This window comes from Saccopteryx leptura, chromosome 2 (genome assembly GCF_036850995.1).
Source record: "Saccopteryx leptura isolate mSacLep1 chromosome 2, mSacLep1_pri_phased_curated, whole genome shotgun sequence".
In the NCBI taxonomy this organism is placed as follows: Eukaryota; Metazoa; Chordata; class Mammalia; order Chiroptera; family Emballonuridae; genus Saccopteryx; species Saccopteryx leptura.
Window position 1 is genome coordinate 218,122,673 of NC_089504.1, and position 24,389 is coordinate 218,147,061.

Genomic DNA, 24,389 nt, shown 5'->3' on the forward strand with positions numbered 1-24,389 from the left:
GGTCTACGTATGGCAAATATATAAAAAAACCTAAGGACTCTTTTAATCAGGCTTTGGGAAAAGGGAAACTAGGATAAAAAGAAAGTCAGCTTGATTGTCACTAGAGGTTAAAAATTTTTAAATCAAGAGTTCTGACTAGAAAGGAATTGTATGGTTTTGATAATAGAAGGTATAAGGTATGGAAATACTTTTGAAAGAAAAAGGAAAAGCAAGTTGTTATGAAGGCAAGTTATTTCTGGATAAGAAAGTGCATGAAAGTTGAAGGTTTATGTAAGTTGTAGAAGGTTTGTGCAGGTTGTAGTAAGTTTGTACTGAGAAAAAAGAATTTGTACAGTCAGAAAACTGGTTTTCAAAGAATGCTTAATCAGTCACCCTAGCTAACAATCCTCTTCTCTCCACACTTATTGGGATGACTCTTTCCTCTACCCTGACCATCTGGAGCTCAGAAACAGAGAAACAAAACCGACCCCTTGTCCTTCTATTCTCTATTCACCTCTCAGCCTGCCTCACCCAATCAGGTGCTTTCTACTCGTGTGGGACCAACACCTATATGTATCTCCCTACTAATTGAACAGAAACCTGTACCCTAATCTGTCTCACCCCAAATATCAACCTAATCCTACCCCATGAGCCTCTTCCAGTTCCTAATACACTATCCATCAATCTAAGGACCAAATGAGCTATACAGGTAATTTTTCTTCTTGTTGCTTTAGGAAGCCTAGTGAATTCGTAAACATGGAGTCAGTGGTTTTGCACAACCTGGGTATCTTGACCATTACCTTTCATTGGCCCACTCACTCTCCTATTTATTTTTCTAACTTTTAGACCCTGCCTCTTACGTTTGTTTACTAGTTTCTTACAGAACTGCATGCAGACCTTCGTGAATCAGAAAATTGGAAAAATCTACCTAACCCTACACACCAACCCTGAAACCTGCCCTTGCAAAACAGAAAAATCTGAAACCCTATATCAGCAAACCTCCTAAATTCTATCTTTCAACCCCTACAAATCCCCTAACCCTAAAGCTCTCCCGTATCCTTAGAGAACTAGGAGAATAAATAGCATTCACCTCTTAATGCTTTTTAGTCTTTTTACCCTTCACATAGTAAGAGGACAAGACTGCTGGGTCTTCTTGACTGAAGAAGAGCCTACAAACAGACATGAAACATTTCTTTTAGCTCAAGCCAACTGCGCTCTCCAGGGCTGCCAGGAAAAAATATCTCTAACTTTACCATGGAAGAACGTTCACACACACCCCCCTGCTATACAACCCTCCTTATCTCTGCATTGCTAATCTCCAAACACTTGCCCCCTTCTTTATCAAGTTCCTACAGGCCTGGATGAGAGAAATCTCTAGGATTACCTACAATCAAATTCTCCTACACTCCTATCGCTGATTACCCCAAGGAGAACTTCACGAGGGAAATATCAAATAGGTAGGGATGACAACAGAAAGAAGCTGTCCCTCAGCCCGAGAAGTTCCCTCTTGAGTGTTCTCCAAACCCCCTTCCTTTTAATATTCAGTCCTTCTAAAAACTTACACCAACAGGTTCCTGTCTCTACAAATCTCCACATGTTCTTCCATTCGAGAGGAACCAGATCAGCAAGTCTCATGAGGCTCATACAGGAGACCATGTATCACCATGTCACTCTGTCCACTTGGCACTCGCAGCAAGTAACTAACAATTATTACCTCGAAAATTTTTTTTTTACTTCCTCACTCAGGTTTTCGGAGACATTGCCTGGTTCAGACCTTACAGCATGGAAATTGACGACCTCCTTAACTGGATGAGGGACTTGGCTTGGCAAGGTTCCCTTCTCGAGTTCTCTCCAGAAGAAGCAATAATTTTCCAATTTTTTCTCCTCTTTCTCCTCATCACCCCTTACCATATATTATAAAATTAATAACTGCCTTTCTTTTATATGTAACCACAGAGTTGAGAAATGATAGATATGTGAATTCCAAACTGCCCTCTTGATGTTCCACTTATCTGTCAGACCTCACCCTTACTGGACTATTGCCCCTGAGACATAGGAATTCCAAAAAGCTGACAAGCCACCCCAAGGAGGGGCTCTGGACATACCAGGATTTTTTATTCAACACCCACATGCTAGAAGCCCCCCAAGGAGGAGCATTCCGGACATACCAGTGAGGAGCCACTGAGCCACTTCACCTGCAGGTGTTGTAAAGTACCAAAAGCTACAAAATTAATATTAATATTTTGGGAGGCTTGAGAAACATTTTGTTAATTTGGATTAAGGTGTGGAGAGAAATTGTGAGAATAGTCTCTGTACTGTGTGATTGGCATAGTCAGGATGGCCCTTGGCATTGTATTATAAATGCAAAGGGGAGGGACACATGGATCCCCAGACATTCCACCATGCCTGTGGGGAAAAGGGTGAATGGCTAGCCAGGTACAGGGAGAGAAAAGCCAAAATAAACCTTTTCTTATAGCAATGAGCCATTTGCGGGCATTTGTCCCCACCGAAACTACCTCTCCTATGTAAATGCGTGTGGTTAACACATGTGACTCAGGACAGATAGCAGATGAACACTAGATAATATAGGAATACCTTTTAATATGTAAAGAGACATCTTTCTACCATTGTGTTGGCTTGTGTACTTTGTTTTCCCCAAAAGGATGTATGGCTTGCAAATTGAATGTGGTCCTATCATGTTGAAGGGCATATGACTATAACCAATAGTGGTAAGGGGCTCCTAATTGCAATTTTTGCTTCTGTACTTCCCACTTACAAAACTATAAAAACTAAGTAGAACAAAGGGCCAGCGCGCTTTCCTTCAGAATTCTGTTGGAGTAGCCACCGCTTGGCCAAGCTAGACAATAAAGCTTTGATGTGTAACCGACGGACCTTGTTCCTGCCTTCCATGTTTTGGGCCCCTCCGAATTTGGCTTAACACCAGGACTTTTGCCTCAGTATCCCCTCAGGCTCTATATAACCCATCCCTAGTCTGTAACCTGATGCACTTCTCCTAGAGGAGTGCCCCGGCAGGTCTTTCTCCTCTAATAAAGCCTGCACATCTGGTGATGGAGTGCTGTCTCCTTCTTACAACAGGTTATTCAGCAAACTGTTCAAAAGACTGTCCAAAGGTGCTTCCAGCAGATTCAGTACATCACCCAAGGACTGACTCCCATACAGACGGGACCACACACCGTGATCCTGATGACTCCCACTACTGCCAAAACAGAAGGCATCAACTACAAACAGGAAACTGGTTGGTCTACGTATGGTGAATATATGAAGAAACTAAGGACTCTTCTTAATCAGACTTTGGGGAAAAGGGAAACTAGGGTAAAACAAAAGCCAACTTAATTGTCACTAAGAGTTAAAGGTTATAAATTAAAAGTTCTGACTAAAAGTAAATTGTTATAAAAGCCAGTTAGTTTTATGTAATTTGCAAAAGGTTTGTACAATTTATAAGAAATTAATCAATAGCATTTGTTTCTTTAGTGAACTGTATTGCTATTAATGCTGTCTGTTAAATATCTGTTACATGTTATAAGTTAATATTTCTAGACAACAGCCTATGCTCATCAGTAAATTAAGTCAAAGATTTGACTTAGGAAATAGACACAGTGGGGAATGTTGTCAAGTGCCGAAAGCTACAGAATTAATATTAATATTTTAGGAAGTTTAAAGAACATTTTTATTAATTTGGGCTAGGCCTATAGAAAGATTTTGTAAGTGATTTCTATGCTTGTGATTAGCATCAAAACTAAGATGGCCAATGGCATTGTGTTGTAAATGCAGAAGAGGAAGGAAACTTGGATTCCCTGACCTTCCCCCATACCTATGGGAGAAGGAGTGAATAGCTAGCCAACTACAGGAGAAAAAGATTAAATTAAAATCTCTTCTTATATTAATGAACCATTTACAGGTATCTGTCCCTATGGAAACCATCCTTCCCCTCCTGAAAGCATGTGGTTAATGTATGTATCTCTAAACAAAAGGTATAGACTTATGCCGTGATGTCAGGTTTTCTCCCCTCCCATGTATAATTAGGAGTATATAAACAGCCCCTGAACTATTTTTGGGGTCTGCACAATTTGGGTCTGTTGCCCTGTGTCGGCCATATGTGGCCGGCATATTTAATAAATTTCCTCCTTTAATAAACTTTTCAAAAACTTATTGGGACTATGTGTCTCTACAAACACCCACGGAATTGTAGATTTAGTTACTTTACAACACATAGACCCTACAGGAGGGCACAAGGAGCCCAAAGAGGCCTTTTCCAGGTGGCCCTGCCCCACCTCCCTCAGACTGCCTTAGGCTCTCCTGGGATGTGGTTGCTGAAACTGCTCAACCAAATGCCACCCGTCAGAGTCCCGTGGGGAAGGTCCCCAGGCTGGGAAGTGCCACGTAAAATGGCAGGCGCTGTAACGGCCCGCTTGGGGTGGTGTGTGAAGTGCCCTAGGGTGCCGTAGTGCTCTGGCTGTCCGCTGGTCCCTGCGTCTCCATTTCCAGTCTCCCTGGGGCTTTCTTCAAGTCAGGGCTTAGCTTCCTCACTGCTATCCTCAGCCATTTCATAATTGTGTCTCATGAAAAATAAATTTAAAAAAGTTTGAGGAGCCTCAGTGGAAGTACCTTAGGACAAATTTCCATATTAAAATGTTTCTGTGAAAATGCTTCTGCAGTTACTTCTTCTGATGCATGCCCCTACCCCCCTATTTTCATGTGCTTGTTCCAAGGTGGGTGTTAATGGGTTGAGTGGCAGTGGCACCTAGTGGCCTGTGGGCTTCTGGGAGGCAGGGACTGTGTTTATGTTTCCATGTCACCAATGCCCTGCACAGCGTAGGGCACTCTGTAAGCGTGCTGGAATGAAATGTGTGACATTGAATGGTTACTAAAGTGCAGAGCTGGTAAACAGCCCAGGATTCACTTAGTTCAATTCCCTCAAGCATTTCTTTTCTATTTTTTAAAATAAAATTTATTGGGGTGACATTTGGTCAAAAAGATCATATAGGCTTCAAGTATATATTTTTAGGATACACGATCTGCATATTGCATTGTGTGCCTGCCACCTAAAGAAATCATCTTCCTTCACCATATATTTGACAGCCTTGACCCCTTACTACCTTCCCACCCCCTCTCTCTGGTCACCACCATACTGTTGTCTGTGTCTATGAGTTTCAGTTTTATATCCCACATATGAGTGAAATCATACAATTCTTAGCTTTTTCTGACTTATTTCATTTAGCACAATATTCTCAAAGTCCATCCATATTCTTGCAAATGGCAGAATTTCAACTTTTCTTATGGCTGAAGTAGTATCTCATAGTATATGTGTACCATATCTTCTTTATCCAGTCTTCTACTGAGGGACACTTGGGTTGTCTACATATCTTGGCCACTATGAATAATGCTGCAATGAAGCATGTCTTTTTCCTCAATTGCAGTTGTATTAGTCAGTTGGCTAATACAGTCAGATCAGTGGCTTAAACAATAGACGTTTGTTTTCTTCAGTTCTGGAAGCTACAAGTCCAAGGTCAAGGTACCCACAGATCAGGTTGTTGAAGTCTGTTTTCCTCACTTGAAGACAGCTGCCATCCCACTGTGTGCTCATGTGACCTCTTTGTGTGCCAGAGAGAGCTTAATCTAGTGTCTCTTCCTCTTCTTATTATAAGGGTGCTAATTTCATCCTGAGGACCCATTCTCATGACCTTACCTAAACCTAATTATCCTGTCACTAAATACAGTCACATTGTGAGGGATAGGGCTTCAACATATGAACTGGGGGAGGCACAAGTGTTCAGTCTACAACAGCAGTGCTAATCCAAACCTAGGGTCTCACGCCCTTCCAGGATTTGGAAAGAGGCTTCTTATAGGGAATCTGCTTTCCAAACTCTTAATCTATAGATGAGGAAACTGAGAATCCTGGGTTAAGTGACTTGTCATTGGTGATATTTCCACACCCATATGTTATAAATAAATCTTAACTGAGAGTAATAATAAATTGGTATTTTTGGAACAATATTTGTTACATAAAAGAATGCTCTTGGCTCCTACCAGTAATTGTAATATGAGTTCAGGCCACAAGGATCAGGAAGGGGGGTTGATGTTCTGAAAATTAATAAAGGAAACCTCAACTAAAATTGTAGTTGGAGGGCCTGTAGGGGGAGGTCTCATGCTCTACCATTCATCCTCAGTTACCCCAAATAGGAAAAGACAAATCTTGCATCTCCAACCTAGTCCACTAATTCTTCCGGCTTAGTTTTCTCACCTGTAACGTCACATGATGGTGATGGTTGTTACTAATCATCCACCTCCATAGTTTCCATAAAGACAAAATGGAAGCTGCCCAGCAGTCTCTGTGGTGTTTGACCCCAATGATGAGGGATGCCATATGGAATGGGGCTACTGGAAGAGTAGAGGAAAGGAATCCCAGCCAGCAGTCCCTTGCATCCAGGCAGAGTCAGAATCCAGAATCTTTCCCTACCCCCACCCCCACCCTACAGAGGGTTCCCTTAGATTCCCCCAGGTCCCAAGTGAGCAGACCACAAAAGTGGTGTGTCTTCAGGTTGCTCCATACCCTGTTGGCCAGTCCTAGCAAAAATGTGTGCTGTGAAATTGTGGGGAATGTAAAAAAATCCCTAAAGATGAACCCACTTTCTCAACCCATGATTTTCATGATTATAGTCAATGCTGGTGGAGGTTGCTGGTTCTTAGCTGGAAGGCACATTGAAAACCTAGAACCAAGGCCTCACCCCCAAGATTCCCATGTCCTTGAAACTGACATTTTTAGAAGAACTCCAGGTAACTCTAATGTCTGGACAGAATTAGATTCTATTGAGTTAGTAAGTAGGGTTGTCAACCTAAGCACTATTGATATTTTGGGCCAGATATTTCTTTGCTGTGGGGGTGGTCCTGCTCATGGTGGGATGCTCATCAGCATTCCTATTCTCTGTTCACTGCACAGCCAGGGGCAACTTCCCAGTGACACCAACAACTGTCTCTCTGGGAGGCACAGCTATCTTCAGTTGAGAACCACTGAATTTGATAATGAAGGATGGGAGGAGACAGGCTGTTGTGGCATTTGATACCCAATGGGTAATCCCAGGGCCTGTATCACCTGGGAGCTTGTTAGAACTGCAGACCCCCACCCCCACCCCCACCCTAAGTGGGGTCCTCGTTTCACAAGACTCCTGGTGATTCATGTGCACATGGAAGTTTGAGAGCGTGGCTGGGCCACCAGTGTTTTATTTCCCTGGAAGCACTTATTATTAACAGAGTTAGTTTATTAAAATAGCACTTCACCATCTGCGTCCGGACAATAAGAGATCAGAGCCACAGGGGAAGCCATCTGAACTCAGAGACGAGGACTCTGTGGTGGTTAGTTCCTTGAAGTAGAGCTCATCGAGGCAAGCGGCAGGGAGGACAGATGAGAGTCACCTAAGGTGGGGACAATCGAGTGAGGGGAACCCGAATGACTACTATACCCAGGACACAAGATGAGGGAGTCTGCTGCTGTCACAGACACAAGCTGTTCCTCTGACCCCTCCCTTGTAGACACCTTGAAAATGACAGCTAAGCTGGGCCAGAACTTCCTGGTGTATGAGCACGGGGCTTCCTCCTGGTGGGACAGGGTCAGCAAGGAAGCAGGAGCAGGGTTGAACTGGCCTGGCCAGAGCCACCACAGCTGAGCATGGTGGGCACACCCGCTGCCGGGCTGGTAGGGAATGGGGAGCCGACCTGCCAACTGGCACCCCACTCTGTTTTCTGGAAGAACCAGTCCTGGAGTTCCCTCTGACATTCCCCTGACACCTGTGCAGGTGAGAGTGGGTTGGAAAGTAGATCTCAAGGTTGCTTTGAAGGGTAGAGGAGGAGGTCATGAAAAGGCAGCCCATGGGGGCGGTATTGTGGAAATAGGCCATGGTGACTGGAGGAAGCCCTGCCTTATTTATAAAAACTAGCACCTCCCCCTCTCCAGCACTCTCTCCCTATCCCCTGCCCTTTGCCCCTCCTCCCTAGCACTGAATACTACCTGGCATCACTTTAGACATTTTCTTGTTAACTTATTATCGACAGTGTAACCCCTCTCTGATAGACTCCAGGTTACATGAGGATAGGGTCTTCAACTGGTTCACAGCTGAATCCCCTGGGACTCAGGTTAGGACCTGTGTTAGCACAGCTGGCACTCTCTAAATATTTGTTCAATGACTGAATAAATGAGTGAGCAAACAGATAAGCGCTGGGGTTATTTTAATGACAATTGAAGGAACCACGCCTCCCTTTTTATCCTTTTACCTTTCTGATGATTGACTCACTGTGTATTTACCTGCTTTTTATAAAGCTACTTGGAGTTTCCCCAGCCAAGGACTGTGAATTTCATTCTTCCTCAGGGATAGTTTTATTTATTTATTTATTTATTTACTCATTTATTTATTTGAGAGAGAGACAGGAAAGGAGATGAGAAGCTCTAACTCGTAGTTGTGTCACTTTAGTTGTTCATCTATTGCTTCTCATCTGTGCCTTGACTGGGGGCCTCAAGCCAAGCCAGTAACCCCTTGCTCATGCTAGCAACCTTGAGCTTCAAGCCAGCAACTTTGGGATTATGTTGGTGATCCCACGCTCAAGCCGGATGAGCCTGTGCTCAAGCGGGCAACTTTGGGGTTTTGAACTTGGGTCCTCAGCCTCCCAGGTTGATGCTCTACCCACTGTGCCACTACTGCTCAGGCAGCTGGGGGATAGTTATGTTGGTTGGATTCATCTCTTCTCTTTCAAAGACATTTATTTTGATACCTCCTATTTCTTTTAAGTGTTTGGCTTTACAAATGCATGCATATAAGCATTCTTTCATTCAATTATTCATATATTCAACAACAGAATATCCATTGAGTAACTACTATCTGTCGGGCCACATGCCAAGTGCTGGTACAGAAAGATGAGCAAAGGCATAACCTGTATTATATAAACCCAAGCTATCATGGTAAGGTGGGCATTAGCACTCTTATCTTACAGGGAAGGGGTTATCAGAGAACCTCCTCCCTTGTCTGAGCACACGGATACTCCATGAAGCTGATTTACAGCAGGCCTGAGCCTCAGCATAACTTAGTGTCAAAGGGTGTGAGAAACAAAGGCCTTTTTGATAATGAAAGCAAGGTCAACCATCAGGAATCATGAAGAAAGTACCTAGGCCACTGTATGTATAACCCAGGCCCATGGCCTTTTTCGTCCTGGAAGGTTAGATAGGTTCAAAGTGCTGCTCCCTTCTAGGAACACGACGGGTGGGTGGGAGTGGAGCCTGGAAGGGCCCAGGTGGCGTGATGAGCTCCTGGGGAGGACCACAACAGCTTGCCGAGAATGAATCCAGCATGCTCTCGCCAGGCGCATGGTACAAATCTCAACACATGTACCTAGTGCATTTTAGAATATTGTTTTACTTTCTGGGGTTTTCTGAAATGTTTTAATGAGCATTGTTGTAAATGAGCAATGTTATAAAAAGCATAGACAAATAAAGACAAGCAACCATTCATTCACTGATTTAGAGAAGAGTTACGGTCAGCTTTCTGTATCTGTGGTCACCACATCCTTGAATTCAACTAATTGCAGATCAAAAATATTCCAGGCACTGGCTGGTTAGTTTAGTCGGTTAGAGCATTGTCCTGATACTCCAAGGTTGCGAGCTCAATTCCTGGTCAGGACACATATGGGAAGCAACCAATGAATGCAAACTAAGTGGAAAAACAAATAAATGCTTCTCTTCCTCTCTGTGTCTCTCTAAAATCAATAAAAAAAATTTTAAAAATGTCCAGGAAGTTGATCCTTAAACAATACAGTGTAACAACTATTTACATAGCATTTACACTGTGTTGTAAATAACCTGGAGAGAATTTAAAGTATAGGGGAGGATAGGCTTATGTGCAAATACCAATCCATTTTATATAAGGGGCTTCCCTGGGTTTTGATATCTGTGTCAGGTTCTGGATAATCCCCTGCTGATACTGGGGAATGACTGTAGTATCATCATCCCCAAGCCAGACATAGTGCAAGATTCTGGTGGAACAATGGTGACGACACCCACTGCCTGCTACTGCCTGTTTCCCAACTGTCTGGGATACAGGCTGAGCTTATCAACATCATCGGGGAGATTTTCAGTTTATATCCCCTCTCAGGAGGGTGGGACATGGAGGGCTTCCAGGGAGAGGTGAGGCCAGGGTGGGGTCTGAAGGATGAGAGGCAGTAACCAGGTAGGATGTTTACTGAAGGTAGGATGGAGGAGAGAGTGTAGCACAATTCACAAAATTCATGATAAACATAAAAAGTAAATCTTACCAACTAGCAGATGCCTCTAAAATGTTCAAGCATTTAACAAGTCATGTTACTCTAAGCAGATGACCAATCTCATCCACTTCAGAGTGGAGTGTGAATTTGGATATCATCACAGGAAAAGAATCCCAGGTCACACTGATTTGACAGACCCTGCGTTTCCTATAACCCAAGGATGCTGCTTGCTCCAGCCATCTAGTGGAGTTGTCAGAAAGATACAACAAAAGAAGTGAAAGTATGGAGATAATACCTAAGCATTTCCTGACCTTAACACTATTCAATGGATCAAAACACTAACTGGCTATTCGATGGTTGCATGCAGGGATCAGAAGTCCTGCTCTTCTGTACTTCCTAGCTAGGACAAATTATTATTCTTTCAGCATGGCTTACAACTGGTTCATTCTGGCCCTGGGTGCTGGATGAAATCAGCTTCTTCCACACTTCATGCACTCAAAACCTCATCTATTGAGCAGGGCAGGTTCAGCCAGCCCAAAGCAGCCGGCACAACCGCATTAGTTTGGTTGTTTGGACATTGTTGTGTGCCAGTTATTGCATAATTTGTCAGCCATTCCTGACCCCAGGTACGGCGCTGGAATGCAGGATCCCGAGCGACTACAGTGGCAGGCATGTCCTGGGAGAGGGAGACTCAGGTCAGACTGGCTGGCATTCTACCTGAATTAGGATTTTCTCTGCAACCTTGGGAATGGTGGAGGTTGGGAGTGGTACAACCCACAGGGAAGGTGGGTTCCAGGTTGGAGAGGCAGAGGGCTAGGAAAAAAATAAGAAAACCAACTCGAGAGTCTAGAATATAGATCTTTAGAAAAACCCTAGTGACAGGAAAGAAATTTGAGCCCTTTGGAGGTAGAACTAAAGGGCTTAATAAGCAGGTCAGTGGTGGGGGGTGTGTAAAAAGGAGGGATAAGAGTGGGGGGGTCCTGTCCAGGCTGTGGGTGGGCGGCATGCCATCCATCACAACAGAGAATAGAAACATAACAGGATGAGATATGAGAAACAGGAAGAAAATAAGGTCAAGGTTTTGAAATTTATTTTTAAACAGAATTTTCTGATTATAAAAAAATATGATATACTGGTTAGGACAAAAATAAGTCTACAGTTGTTCATATGGAAAATAATAAAATTATTAATAATACAAGAATAAGTCCTGTGTTTTGCATATTTACAACTGTAAACTGACTTTTGCCCCACTCTGTATTTAGAAAACACAGGATTTCTTTTTTTTTTTAATAAATTTTTATTAATGTTAATGGGGTGACATCAATAAATCAGGGTACATATATTCAAAGAAAACATATCCAGGTTATCTTGTCATTCAATTATGTTGCATACCCATTACCCAAAGTCAGATTGTCCTCTGTCACCTTCTATCTAGTTTTCTTTGTGCCCCTCCCCCTCCCCTTCCCCTCTCCCTCCTTCCTTCCCGCGCCCCCCCCCCCCAACCACCACACTCTTGTCCATGTCTCTTACTCTCATTTTTATGTCCCACCAATGTGTGGAATCATGTAGTTCTTGTTTTTTTCTGATTTACTTATTTCACTCTATAATGTTATCAAGATCCCACCATTTTGTTGTAAATGATCCGATGTCATCATTTCTTATGGCTGAGTAGTATTCCATAGTGTATATGTGCCACATCTTCTTTATCCAGTCACATATTGACGGGCTTTTTGGTTGTTTCCATGTCTTGGCCACTGTGAACAGTGTTGCAATGAACATAGGGCTACATGTGTCTTTACGTATCAATGTTTCTGAGTTTGGGGGGTATATACCCCGTAGAGGGATTGCTGGGTCATAAGGAAGTTCTATTTTCAGTTTTTTGAGGAACCACCATACTTTCTTCCATAATGGTTGTCCTACTTTACATTCCCACCAACAGTGAATGAGGGTTCCTTTTTCTCCGCAGCCTCTCCAGCATTTGCTATTACCTGTCTTGTTAATAATAGCTAATCTAACAGGTGTGAGGTGGTATCTCATTGTAGTTTTGATTTGCATTTCTCTAATAACTAATGAAAATGAGCATCTTTTCATATATCTGTTGGCCATTTGTATTTCTTCCTGGGAGAAGTGTCTGTTCATGTCCTCTTCCCATTTTTTTTATTGGATTGTTTGTTTGTTGTTGAGTTCTATGGGTTCTTTGTAAATTTTGGATATTAGGCCCTTATCTGAGCTGTTGTTTGAAAATATCATTTCCCATTTAGTTGGCTGTCTGTTTATTTCGTTGTCAGTTTCTCTTGCTGAGCAAAAACTTTTTAGTCTGATATAGTCCCATTCATTTGTCTTTGCCTTCACTTCTCTTGCCTTTGGAGTTAAATTCATAAAATGCTCTTTAAAACCCAGGTCCATAAGTTTAGTACCTATGTCTTCTTCTATGTACTTTATTGAGAAAACACAGGATTTCTAAAAGAATAGTTAAAATCCCCATAATATAACTGCTCTAACTTCTTGGTGCCTTACTTTCCAGGTTTTGGTCATTTTTCTGTATGTATGGGCATATATATGTGGGTATGGGATAGTGTTTATCATTTTATTCCTCTTAATGTAATATAATAATTTTCTGATCTTTAAATTATAAAATATATTTCACATGGGTGATGAGCATTCTACCCTAAGGATATATGATAATCACTCTATTTCTTTACTGTTGAAAAGTTAGCTCACTTATTTTTTTTCCTCCTTGAATAGCATAGCAATTGATATGTTTAATAAATCTTTGAGCATCAATAAAAAAGTTTAAAAATATTTAAATAACCAAACCAAAACATTTCTGCAGTCAAGATACACACACCCCTGCAAAACAAAAAACAAAAAACAACCTTTAAAATGGTGCTGAAATACACACAATAAAAACCAAAGGCCAAACTTCCAGTAAGCAAATTCTCCTTCTCTTGGAAATCACTGAAGAGAAACAAGAAAAACGAAACAAAACAAATGAACTGCAAGCCTTGAACCCAGAACGGTTAGTGACACCAGCAGGAGGGAGAGAGACGCTGCAGGTGACGAAGAACACTCGGAAAAAGCCGCCGAAAGCCGCTGAGATGAGACGGGGCAGAGACCAAGGCAAGTGGTCAGAGGATCTGGCAGCAGCCGATCTCAGAAGGAACCAGAGAACGTTCAAGTTCCCAAACGAGGGGCTCACCCTGCGAGCTGGAAGCCTTGTTCCTTCTTTCTGGCAATGGAGAAGGGAAGGGAGAATGGACAGGGTTGGTGGCTGCTTTTAGAGACTCAGAAGGGTTCAGGCTGTGAAACAATGCACACACACGTGTTACATTTCCAGGAAACAGCCCTGTTATTTGGCTGCAGAGAGAAGGGAACGAATATGAGCTGTGCGTACTGTGAAACATGGGACATTGGGTGAAGCCTGCTTCTTTGCCCTGTTGAAACTTCCTGCAGATAGCTGGTGCACAATTCCACCGTGAGTGACAGATAAAGAAAGGCTCTGGAGCAGAACTGATGAGCAAATGTTATTTTAATAAAATGTGGACAAGGATAGCAAAACTGATTATTGAATGAAAAACACAAGAAAAAAGGTCCTCAGAGAGCAAATGAAAAACATGCAGATTTCATCATAGAGTAAAAACAACAGCAACAACTTATTGGGTCAGTTTTTTTCAACAGAGGTCCATAATGAAGAAAAGTGAACGTTGGGGGAAGAGAGAGAAATAACAGGAGATGAAATTCGAGCTGATCAAACTCAAGAAAGGCATAGAAGAAAAAGCCCCAGAGAAAATCAATAACATTTGTGAAACACAGCAAGGAACACAGTAGGTAGAAATGAGGCAAGTAAAAAAAAAATGTAAGAAAATAAATATTTTTAACATGCTATATAGCATGGTAGATATAGAAGATAAGCAAAGCAGATTTAACATACGTCTAACTTAAGTCCAGGTAAAAATGACGGAGGGGCTAAAGCAATGCATCAGAAGAAATACTGAACTTCCCTGTCCCAGGAAAGTTGATCCTAAATGCTAACATGAATCCTCTCCTAGCCTTAGAGGGCTTTAAAGATAAGAACAGTATCTTTTGGACAGTTAGGGGAAAAAAATGCCAAGTCTATTAAAATGAGAGGTGCAATGTAGTACTGAGCTCACTCTTCCCCAAAGCAGCATTCAAACCAGAAGGCAGTGATGCCAGTCCAACAAAATGCCAAAGAAAAGAAACTCAAAACAAAGCTTTTCTATTCAGCCAGCCAGTTTTCTTTCTTTCCTTTCTTTCTTTTTTCTTTTCTTTCTTTCCTTTCTTTCTTTTTCTTTCTTTCTCTTTCTTTTTTCTTCTTTCTCTCCCCCCCCCTCTTTCTTTCTTCTGTAATTCAGTGAGAGGAGAGGAGGGGAGGCAGAGAGACAAGACTCCTGCATGAACCCCGACTGGGATCTACCCAGCAAGCTAGCTAGGGAGCAATGCTCTACCCATCTCTTGCTCCGTTGCTCAGCAACCAAGTTCATTTTAGTGCCTGAGGTGGAGGCCACGGAGCCATCCTCAGTGCCTGGGGCCAATCCACTTCAATCAAGCTATGGTTGTAGGAGGGGAAGAGAGAGAGTGAGAGAGAGGGAAGTGAGAGGGGAGGGATGGAGAAGCAGATGGATGCTTCTCCTGTGTGCCCTGACCAGGAATTGAACCTGGGATATCTGCATGCTGGGCTGATGCTCTACCACTGAGCAAACCAGCCAGGGCCACAGTTTTCTTTTTTTCTTTCTTTTGTATTTTTCTGAAGCTGGAAACAGGGAGGCAGTCAGACAGACTCCCACATGCACCTGACCGGGATCCACCCGGCATGCCCACCAGGGGGCGATGCTCTGCCCATCTGGGGCGTCGCTCTGTTGCGACCAGAGCCATTCTAGTGCCTGAGGCAGAGGCCATGGAGCCATCCCCAGCGCCCGGGCCATCTTTGCTCCAATGGAGCATTGGCTGCGGGAGGGGAAGAGAGAGACAGAGAGGAAGGAGAGGGGGAGGGGTGGAGAAGCAGGTGGGCACTTCTCCTGTGTGCCCTGGCCGGGAATCGAACCTGGGACTTCTGCATGCCAGGCCGATGCTCTACCACTGAGCCAACCAGCCAGGGCCCATAGTTTTCTTTATGTATGAAGGCTACAAATAGTTTTCACAAGCAAGAACTCAGTACCCTCTATTTCTCTAAGTCCCTTTTGAGGAAATTACTAGATGAACACTTTATGCAGTCCAGAAGCAACTGGGGAAACTGGCAAAGGTAAAATGGTAAACACCCAGGGCCAAAAAATATCTTTAGTAACAATGTGTACCTGAGGCTATTCTGAGGATAAAATGTCACGATATAGGTAATGTGCATGGTTACAATCTGCTGTTCAATAAATGTTAGTTTCTGTCCTTAGGTTTTGGTCACAAATATTTTTTCCAATATTTTCCCTTGTAGCATTTTGACTGTAGTATACACCATCCTTAGTGTTAAAAAGTAATTTACCTTTCCATTTCCAACTTTTAATCTTATAAAGACAGTAGCATAATTGTTGTTGAGTTCATGAGTCCAGTAATTAAACAAGCTGGTTTTTTGAATCTGGGCTCTGTCACCAACAGGGAGACCCTGGGGTCTTTATGGCACCTCTGTGACTCAGTTTTCTTCCCTGTGGGATAGCCAGGTAGATAGGCCAGGGCTGAAGATGCATATTGAGGATTACCTCCAAGAGTTACTGGCCAGCGTATTTTGCAGATGGTATTTTAGAGAATAACGAAGGACTGGACAGCTTTGGTTAGGTGCTGGGATATAGTTTAGACGAGATCGGGGCGTTCAGGGTGGTATGGCCGTAGACTGCTGGGATATAGTTTAAAAGCCCAGAACACACATGATAAAAGCTGCATATGAAAGCCATAGGAACAAACAGCAGCAGAAACTTCATACCACAGTTTCACAACAGCACCACCTAGTGACAGATACACCAAGTCACATCTGCAATGTCACCCACAGCTTACGGATGGTAAAAATAGAACAAACCAGCATAGAAGCAAGTAAAAACTCCAATCAAATGACCTCCTTCATGATCAGAAAGCACACATCCTATCCTGTTTCTCCAATAACTACTGCTTCACTTCTTAATGGTTTGAAATTTCCTTTTTTGTTTTTCTTGTCTGGGTATCGTCAAACAAAAAAAATCCAGTCATTGAAAAAAAGCAGATTTTTCAAGGATCAGTGTAGCAGCTAGATCACAGCTCATAGCTAATGTCTGTCTGCATTAAGGATTTCTGATCCCTCCACACACACTTAGTGCACGCCCCTCTAGAGGCTGAGCAACTCAGCAGGATCCTGAAGCTTCCGGAAGATGAGCCAGCACCCGGGTCAGAGGGTGGTGCAGAGCAAGAATCGTTTGCTTTAGAGGTAGAGGGAGCTGGGTGCACTCCCACGGCAAACACTTTTCTGGCTGCTCTCCTGGGTATGTGACTAGGAGCTGGTTCTTTGTGGAATTTGGAGAACACCATCTCCTTGCAGGGGGGTTATGGGGGGGCAGCACAGAAGCCCCCTGTCTGGCCATAGTTAGTGTTCAGCACTAGGCTGAATACCATGAGCCATTCTTTTTTTTAAACAGAGACAGAGAGAGGGATAGATAGAGACAGACAGACAGGAACGGAGAGAGATGAGAAGCATCAATCATCAGTTTTTTGTTCCAACATCTTAGTTGTTCATGGATTGCTTTCTCATATGTGCCTTGACCGCGGGCCTTCAGTAGACTGAGTGAACCCCTTGCTCAAGCCAGTGACCTTGGGTCCAAGCTGGTGAGCTTTGCTCAAACCAGATGAGCCTGAGCTCCAGCTGGCAACCTCAGGGTCTTGAACCCGGGTCCTTCGCATCCCAGCCCGACGCTCTATCCACTGTGCCACCACTCGGTCAGACCCATGTCCTATTCTTACAAACACTTAAACGTGCTTGCTGGGTGCCTTTTCTGCAGGCACGTTATCTCCACTCCCAGGATTGTTCTCACACTCTAGTATATATAATTTATTTTTCTCCCATTTTCAGTAGAGTTTACATCTTAATGACAGACCTTGGACCCTCCCTCCATTCCATTTACCTTTGATCCTTTCCAGAAATTAACATAAAGGAGTGGAAGTAAGGAGGCCCTGACACAGCACCAGCTATAACTTCAGACGCATGACTTGAACTAAGTGTTGAAAAAAGTAATCCAAACCCAACGAGTTGGAAATATTATTTATTCAAACAAACCAAAGTCTTTTTATTTCCTTTTCAGTGGTTTACTCTTAATTGGGTAGAACATACAGGTACAAAAATACGATTATTTTAGAAAACTGCACTTTTGAAGCGCACAAGAACTCGGCCAGTGTTCTTGAACTGCAGAGCCTCCTCTGAGGTGGAGTGAATGCCTGTTTACTCCAACTCTTGGTCCTGTCATACTGTCAATTAACATAGTGGACTAGAAATAGAGGAAAATTCCAAAAGGGAAATACAAAATAATCTTAAGCACTTTTAAAGATATAAGATACACTTGAGAATTGTGTATTAAAGGCTGTTAATCTGAGACATACATGGTACATTTTGCAAAGTGCGACTTCAGGCATCTGTTTTAGAATACAAGGTTTGCAAGCACAGAGAAGCCATGAGTGCAGCAGCCAAGTCCCCCTCCTTAAGAAAAATAGGAGTAGCTGCTTTCAATGGTCAAACATAGGGATTTTAAACTTTAAGTATATTTACCTGTGCAATTAACAGACATAGTAGGATATACATCATTTTAGATTACAATAATTCAGCTTCTATTACATGACAAAGCTCAGTCATTCTTTTTTCTCTCATAGGTGCTAATTCCAACACTAAGCATTTCCAACCCCACCGATAAGAACATTGCACCTACAATTAGGAAAGCGAGGGAAGAAATTCCAAGTTGATACCACTAGCAACACAGACCACAAAGCTGTGTAAGAAATTGGGGTTAAGGAAGGTTATTTTGGGTGATTTTCATTACAGAATATTAGAGACTTAATGAATTTGGATAATTTTTTTTTCTTTACCTCAAAAAGAAAATCTTTTAATGTTTTCTTAACTTCCATTCAGAAGTGTTCACTTCAAAAATGTGAGAAGTGTTCACTTCAAAAATGTGAGGCTCATGGGAAACTCTACTCAAATAGGTAAAATGAAGCCAGCTGAAACCCTAGTTATATCTGTAAACTTTCAACCATTTGCGCATACAGCACTTAGCAGAGGGAAAAAAATAAGCCCTGTTGCCTGTTGGAGACACTCACCTTCTCATGATATTCTGATCTGTGCCTCCATCGTAAATAAAAACACAACTATCCCAGCCAAGAGAAGGAAATTCCATGGAGAAACCCGAATGGTAAGGAGGCCAGGTTTCAAGGGTACTCAAGGTTGCAAGCCTCCTTTTAGTGACACCAGGAAGTTGATAGCGGGGCTCAACTAACTCAAAGTCTATTTTACAAACCTGTAAATTGTAATGATATAATCACTGATTTGGATTGGCAAAACATTCTACACAGTTTGATCTATGTGGGGTGCCCCTGTGTGGAACCTACAGTTTAGACTTCCCTAGGTTGGTTCTATACAAATAAGTGCCACTTGCAAAGGGAACGGCCACTTCCATCACTGCTTCACAGGCCCGGGCATCCTGTCCAGCAGGTGCCTAGGGGCCAGAGAGATATTTTATCCCACCCTCTCTTGTATCCTGAAATGCTCACCGGATACCTCTAGAATCACTGCTTTGGCAATGGTGCCCCAATAAACTCCCAAAGGCTTTACACGGGACACAAGGAGGCTCTTGCACATCAGAGATCAGGTGTCCTGGAGTAGCTTTCACCCTGGGTTGGATCTGAGTTTATTGGAAAACTTTAGGAGCAAGCATGCTGTAAAATCACACAGTACAATGTAGCTTAGATACACTGGACCCCTGCACGTAATATCTGATTGTAAGAAACTCTCGGGAAAGCTCAGATAGGTAATAAAATACTGTCCTGTATGGTTGGAGTGGGTGTCCTGAAGACACTCATACAGTATTTAATTCCAGTTATTTAGGGGACTAGTGGTTTGGCAGACACACTGATGTCACCACTAGTCCTGGCTTTGCTCACTCCCACCTTCCACGCACATGGCTGATTGCCCTCATCAGGCTGACTTCACCTGCGCAGGATGATGATCTCACTGGCCCAGAGCACTTGCCCAAGGCCGAAACATGGTATGCGCTCACTAGTCACCTGGAGAGCCTGCTGTAGGGCAATGACTCTAACTAGCACCCAGTGAGCTCCAGGACCTCAGGGACCCTCCAGGGATGCTGGTCACAGGCCTTGGGCAATGCACAGTGTATTGCTTTGTCCGTTTCTCACGTTGTCCATGCTGACATTGGACACATGACCCCAAATTAAATATTCTTGAAGTTTGGGGTTTTTGGCTGTGTAAAATAATTCAGATCTCCAATTAATTTCAGCGCCTTTAGAGGCAAAAGATATCTGTGGATTCCTGGCATCAAGGCTATTTTTCCAAATTGGCAAATTCTGATTTTCTTACATACTTTTGGTTATTTTTTAAAAATTTCCTTCCCTGCTCTGAAAATGTATTTTTCTTATTTGCTGTTTAATTGGTAAACAGATAGTATGAAATTCTTAAGACCCACCAGAAATGTGCACAAGAACTTCTGTTGTGTGCATATTTCTTGGCACTAAATACCTAGTATCTTTCTTGGCAAAACTATAATTTTACATTTTATGGTGTTTAGTTGTTTTTCCTTAAAAAAGAAAAAAAAACTTTTAGTGCAAAGTTTTAATGCTGAACAGTTCCATAATCAATCTTAGTAAGTTCGTGCAATCGAAAACCCACTAGCCCCCCCCCCCCCCCAATTATCTGGTTTCCACTAATAAGGATAAAGTCTGTGAAACTAGATTATTGTTGTGGACGAAGCAGGCTGTGGGCGGTGATTTATTCCCAGTGACATCAAGTGGCACAAGGCCAGAACTTAGAACCTAAGCATTCTTGGCAGCTCTGCCTGGAGAGGGAAAATTAACAAATTTCCATTCTCCCAGGGAACCTATTAAATAATGAAATACTCCTTCCTCACCTCTTAAATGAGATAATGCAATTCCCCAATCACAATGGCTTTGCAAAACCTATAACCCAAAACTCTGCAGAATGAATGAGGCATTACTGGGAAACTACTTTCATAGCTTTGAACTGCAATTAACCCCACCTTTATCTCTGACCAAAACCTCTGCATTTCACGATGAATCAGGTAAAAGCCTTTCAAATGTCAGGGAGTATACTGTGTTCAGTAAACCTTCTCTGTTGTCACATGCAAGGCTCTCTTTCTTTGTTACATACTTACTTGTCTTAGCTTCAGGAGGAACATAAAATAGTGCATGGGAAATGCCAGGTGAACCTCACGCAATCGCATGTGGTGTTTTTAAATTCCCAAGGGAAAAAAATGGACTCAGTCCCTATCCCATTTCTTGCTACTTTTCATAAACAGTTTCAGTTGCTGAAGACAAGATTTCATTTCCGGCTTCCAAATACCTTATCAGGATTATAAAGCATCACCCAAATAAAAAGAAAGAAAAGCATTGTTCCTGTAGAAACATCCATGCCCATCAGAGAGCTGACAATGGTTTGATAACAGCCTAACATCAAGTTGCAGTTTTCAGGAAAGAACCATCTTCCAGCATTTTACACAGTGTGTTCCAGGTAATAGTAACACCCTCAAGTGGTTGCTACTTCCTTTTCTGTTTAAAGCAGGTCTACTTGCAGATTTCCCAAGATAAGTCTCAGTTTACATCGTAACTCGAGGAGGTGGGAATGACTTACCAGGGATTTTATTTAGAGTTCAATTTTCAGCAGCAAGTCATGCCAGGAACATGTGCCACATTCCATTGTCTATTTCATGCTCGTTGCTAAATTAAATTATTTTGTAATTTAAGTATTCCCATTAAAACGTCCCATCCAATGATGTCAGAGATGAAAAGGTAGAGAAATCTGATACCAAACAGAGAATTATAGCAAACGTTATTCAAACACCCTAGCTTGAAATCTAACTTGCTGTTATCATGTATTCTGGGAACAGCGCCTGCTAATGGGCTGTAACAGAAATAGTCTGAGCTCAGAAATCTAACAAGGGAAATGGAACAGAGGACACCTGCACAAAGAAATAAAGGAGCAAAACTGACCAGGTCACACCTGCGATTCCCTCTTCTTATGTCAGGGGTTCAGACTTTGCACAGCACGGGGAAGGCACAGTCTAGGGGTGCTGTCTTCACGTCTAAGCAAAGTGGCTCACAAACAGCAGCCAGTGAAAGAGGCAATAAGAGGAGGATTAGACTTCCAGAGATGTCTAATTCTGAAATACATTTTAAATCATTACCTCTCAACTGAGACTAGATGTGATAACGAGCATCGGATAACAGAAGTTTGTCCCACCGTCCCATCCCAAGAGGGACTGACTCATTCCTGCCATGTTTGAGCTGTACATTGAATAACACAAAAAATTCATCCTCTTCTCCACAAGTATCTGTGAAAGCGGGGAGTCTGTGAGGACACCATGACCGGTATAAGTGACCTCGCATCTCTGGCACTATCATATACTATTTCTAAATATAGAGGTGACCCTGGGATCCAGAGAGCAAAGCAGGTGGCTGAAACATCCACATGGAACTGATTCCGAACACAAATAACATCCAGCCAGAGGAGACACGCAACAGCTAGCCCTTCCAGTTGAATTTTATTATATATCCAACTCAGCACAATAGTAATGCAAAGTGAACATCGAACTTGGCACAGGAACAAGAGAGAAGGGAGGCTGGCTTTGAACCCTTCTCTTAATTACATCGGATCATATAAGGCTGATTATATCGAGCGGTTTCTGCTTTTCTTTGGCAAAGGCCTCAAATGATAGCTAAAGGGGATTTCCCCAAATAAAGATACCATTGCACACCCAACAGGCACCAAAGATTGGACGTGCCAAAGGGAAGAAGCCTGTGGGCCACCAGTTCAAACGATGTGAAATGGACACTCACGGTTTCAGAGCACGAGAATAACTAGAAGTTCCCTCCAAAAGTCCTTTGTATGTCTTGCGTCTTCCTTCCGCTGGGAGCTGGTCAGGAGTATAGGCATTTAGCCGTTTCCCTATTTCTCAAAAGGGTAATAATCAACCTACCCTCAGAGATTTGGAAAAGGGAACAACTAAGTGAGTGACACAGAATTTGCTTTTCTCATTGAAACACTGTTTACTGATTTGAAGTAAGATCGGCACAGGAGCTAAAGACCAGCTTGGTGACCAAAGTTTGATGCATGGGCGGTTCAGCACCAGTTCCGTCTGGCCTGCTGGAAGGAGGAGTCTTTCAGGAGAGGGACCCAGCCTCCTGCATCCCCACTTGGGCTGGGACCCTGCACAGGGTCTCAACAGAGGTAGTTTTTTCTTTTTTACTTTTATACCAACATTACTATGGAAGCATTGAGTACAATAGAGCAGGCTTCCTTCTCACTCCACCATGGTGGGGAAAGGCCTTCCATCATCAGAAGAGGCTGGTGAGGACTGCTGCGTGATGATCTCTATTCAGGGCACAGAAAGACCCAGAAAAGGGGCTTGCTGCTGTCCCCAACTCAGAAGGGGCGGGAGGGTTCTGTCAACAGGCCCCAGACTGCTTCTCCTGCCATCCTATTGTGAGCCTTCTTAGACTACTCAGACCCTAGTAGACGCCTGGTGCAAAATACCCTTAAGTGCAATGCATACAAAAAGCTTCCCATTAGCCGAGAAGAGGGATAACATAGACGCACTCCCTTCCCCAGAGGTGCGAGCGACAGCTTGCTTTTTATCTCGAGGCACATCAAGACGGTTTGGTATCCCAGTCACATCAAGTCTGAAGCCAAAGTCACTCTGTTTTGGTTTGGAATGACTTTCTTTTTTTATTATTATTATTATCATTTTTCTCAGAAGAAGGAAGCTAAGAAATTAAGAATCAACATACAATGAATCTGGAAGGCATCTGGGAGCAGAACAGAGATTTCAGACCAGTGGATGTAGGAAGAAACCTGGTCTTGCCACCCCTGCCTGCTGCACTGAAAATAGAAGTCTCTTCATAGCTGAGTTCAAGGTTGCTCGCGTTCAAGCTTTACTCTTCATTTCCAGCGATGCCGGACAAGAGAAGACTCATCATTGACAACCTCGGGGTCCCGGGGGGCATGCCGACACCGGAATGGGAGGAGTAGCAGGATGATTAAGGTGAGAAGGATGATCCCACACACACTCATGAGGGTGTAGGAGACGATCCACAAAATGGGCTCATTCAAAGGCAGGGTGGGAACACAGTTGCTGGCTATGTCGTCTGTTGAGAAAGGCCCAGAAATTTCAGACACCGGAGTACCTGCAATTACTGAGGAGACAGAAGGGGGAAATCCACAGCTATGAAATGAGCAGTCCATCTCTAACACACCCCTAACTTATCAGACCACAGTCACCTGGGCACCAGGTTCCAGTGGCTCTGAGCATGCACTAGGGAGGTCTTGGTGGCAGCGTGCCTTCTGCAGGTCTTGTCCCCTGTGACTAGAAGGTCAGCATATTTCAGGGCTGCAGATATGGAACCTATGTAGTAGATGGGTGCATGCAGAAGCACCAGGTACTTCATGGAGGGCTGGAGGGGCTGGAGGACTCTGCAGGTGACAGCAGCAGACAAAGCCTGGCAGGCTTAGCTGGGCCGGTGGGTTGTGATAAAGAAAGAGAGCAGTAGCATTCACAGCTGAAAGCTCAGCTGAAGCTTCCTGAGTCCTGGGGACTTCCCCAGCAGAGTTACCTGGGTCCAGGCCCTCTGGTGGATTCTAATTCTGCAATATGGTAGGCCTACTTTTAGTTTTTTGAGGAATCTCCATACTTTTTCATAATGGCCACACTATACAACCTAGCAATCCCAATTCTGGGTATTTATCTAAAGAAAACAAAAACACTAATTTAAAGACATACACACTCCTCTGTTCACTGCAGCATTATTTACAATAGTGGAGATATTGAAGCAACCTAGGTGTCTATTCATAGATGACTGGATAAAGATGTGGTACATATGTACAGTGGAATACTCAGACATCAAAAATGAAAACTTGCCATTCAAGACAACATGGATGGGTCCAAAGG

At 43.1% G+C, this 24,389-nt stretch overlaps 1 protein-coding gene across 1 annotated transcript in view; it reads right to left on the reverse strand.

Moving 5' to 3' along the window:
- Positions 1-19,342: 19,342 nt before the first annotated feature.
- BACE2 (beta-secretase 2) overlaps positions 19,343-24,389 on the reverse strand; it is an 81,960-nt gene continuing 76,913 nt past the window's right edge. Inside the window, exon 9 of the mRNA XM_066370161.1 lies at positions 19,343-23,637. Within this exon, the coding sequence (XP_066226258.1) occupies positions 23,384-23,637 (254 nt within the window). The 3' untranslated portion in view covers positions 19,343-23,383. The remainder of the gene's footprint in view (positions 23,638-24,389) is intronic.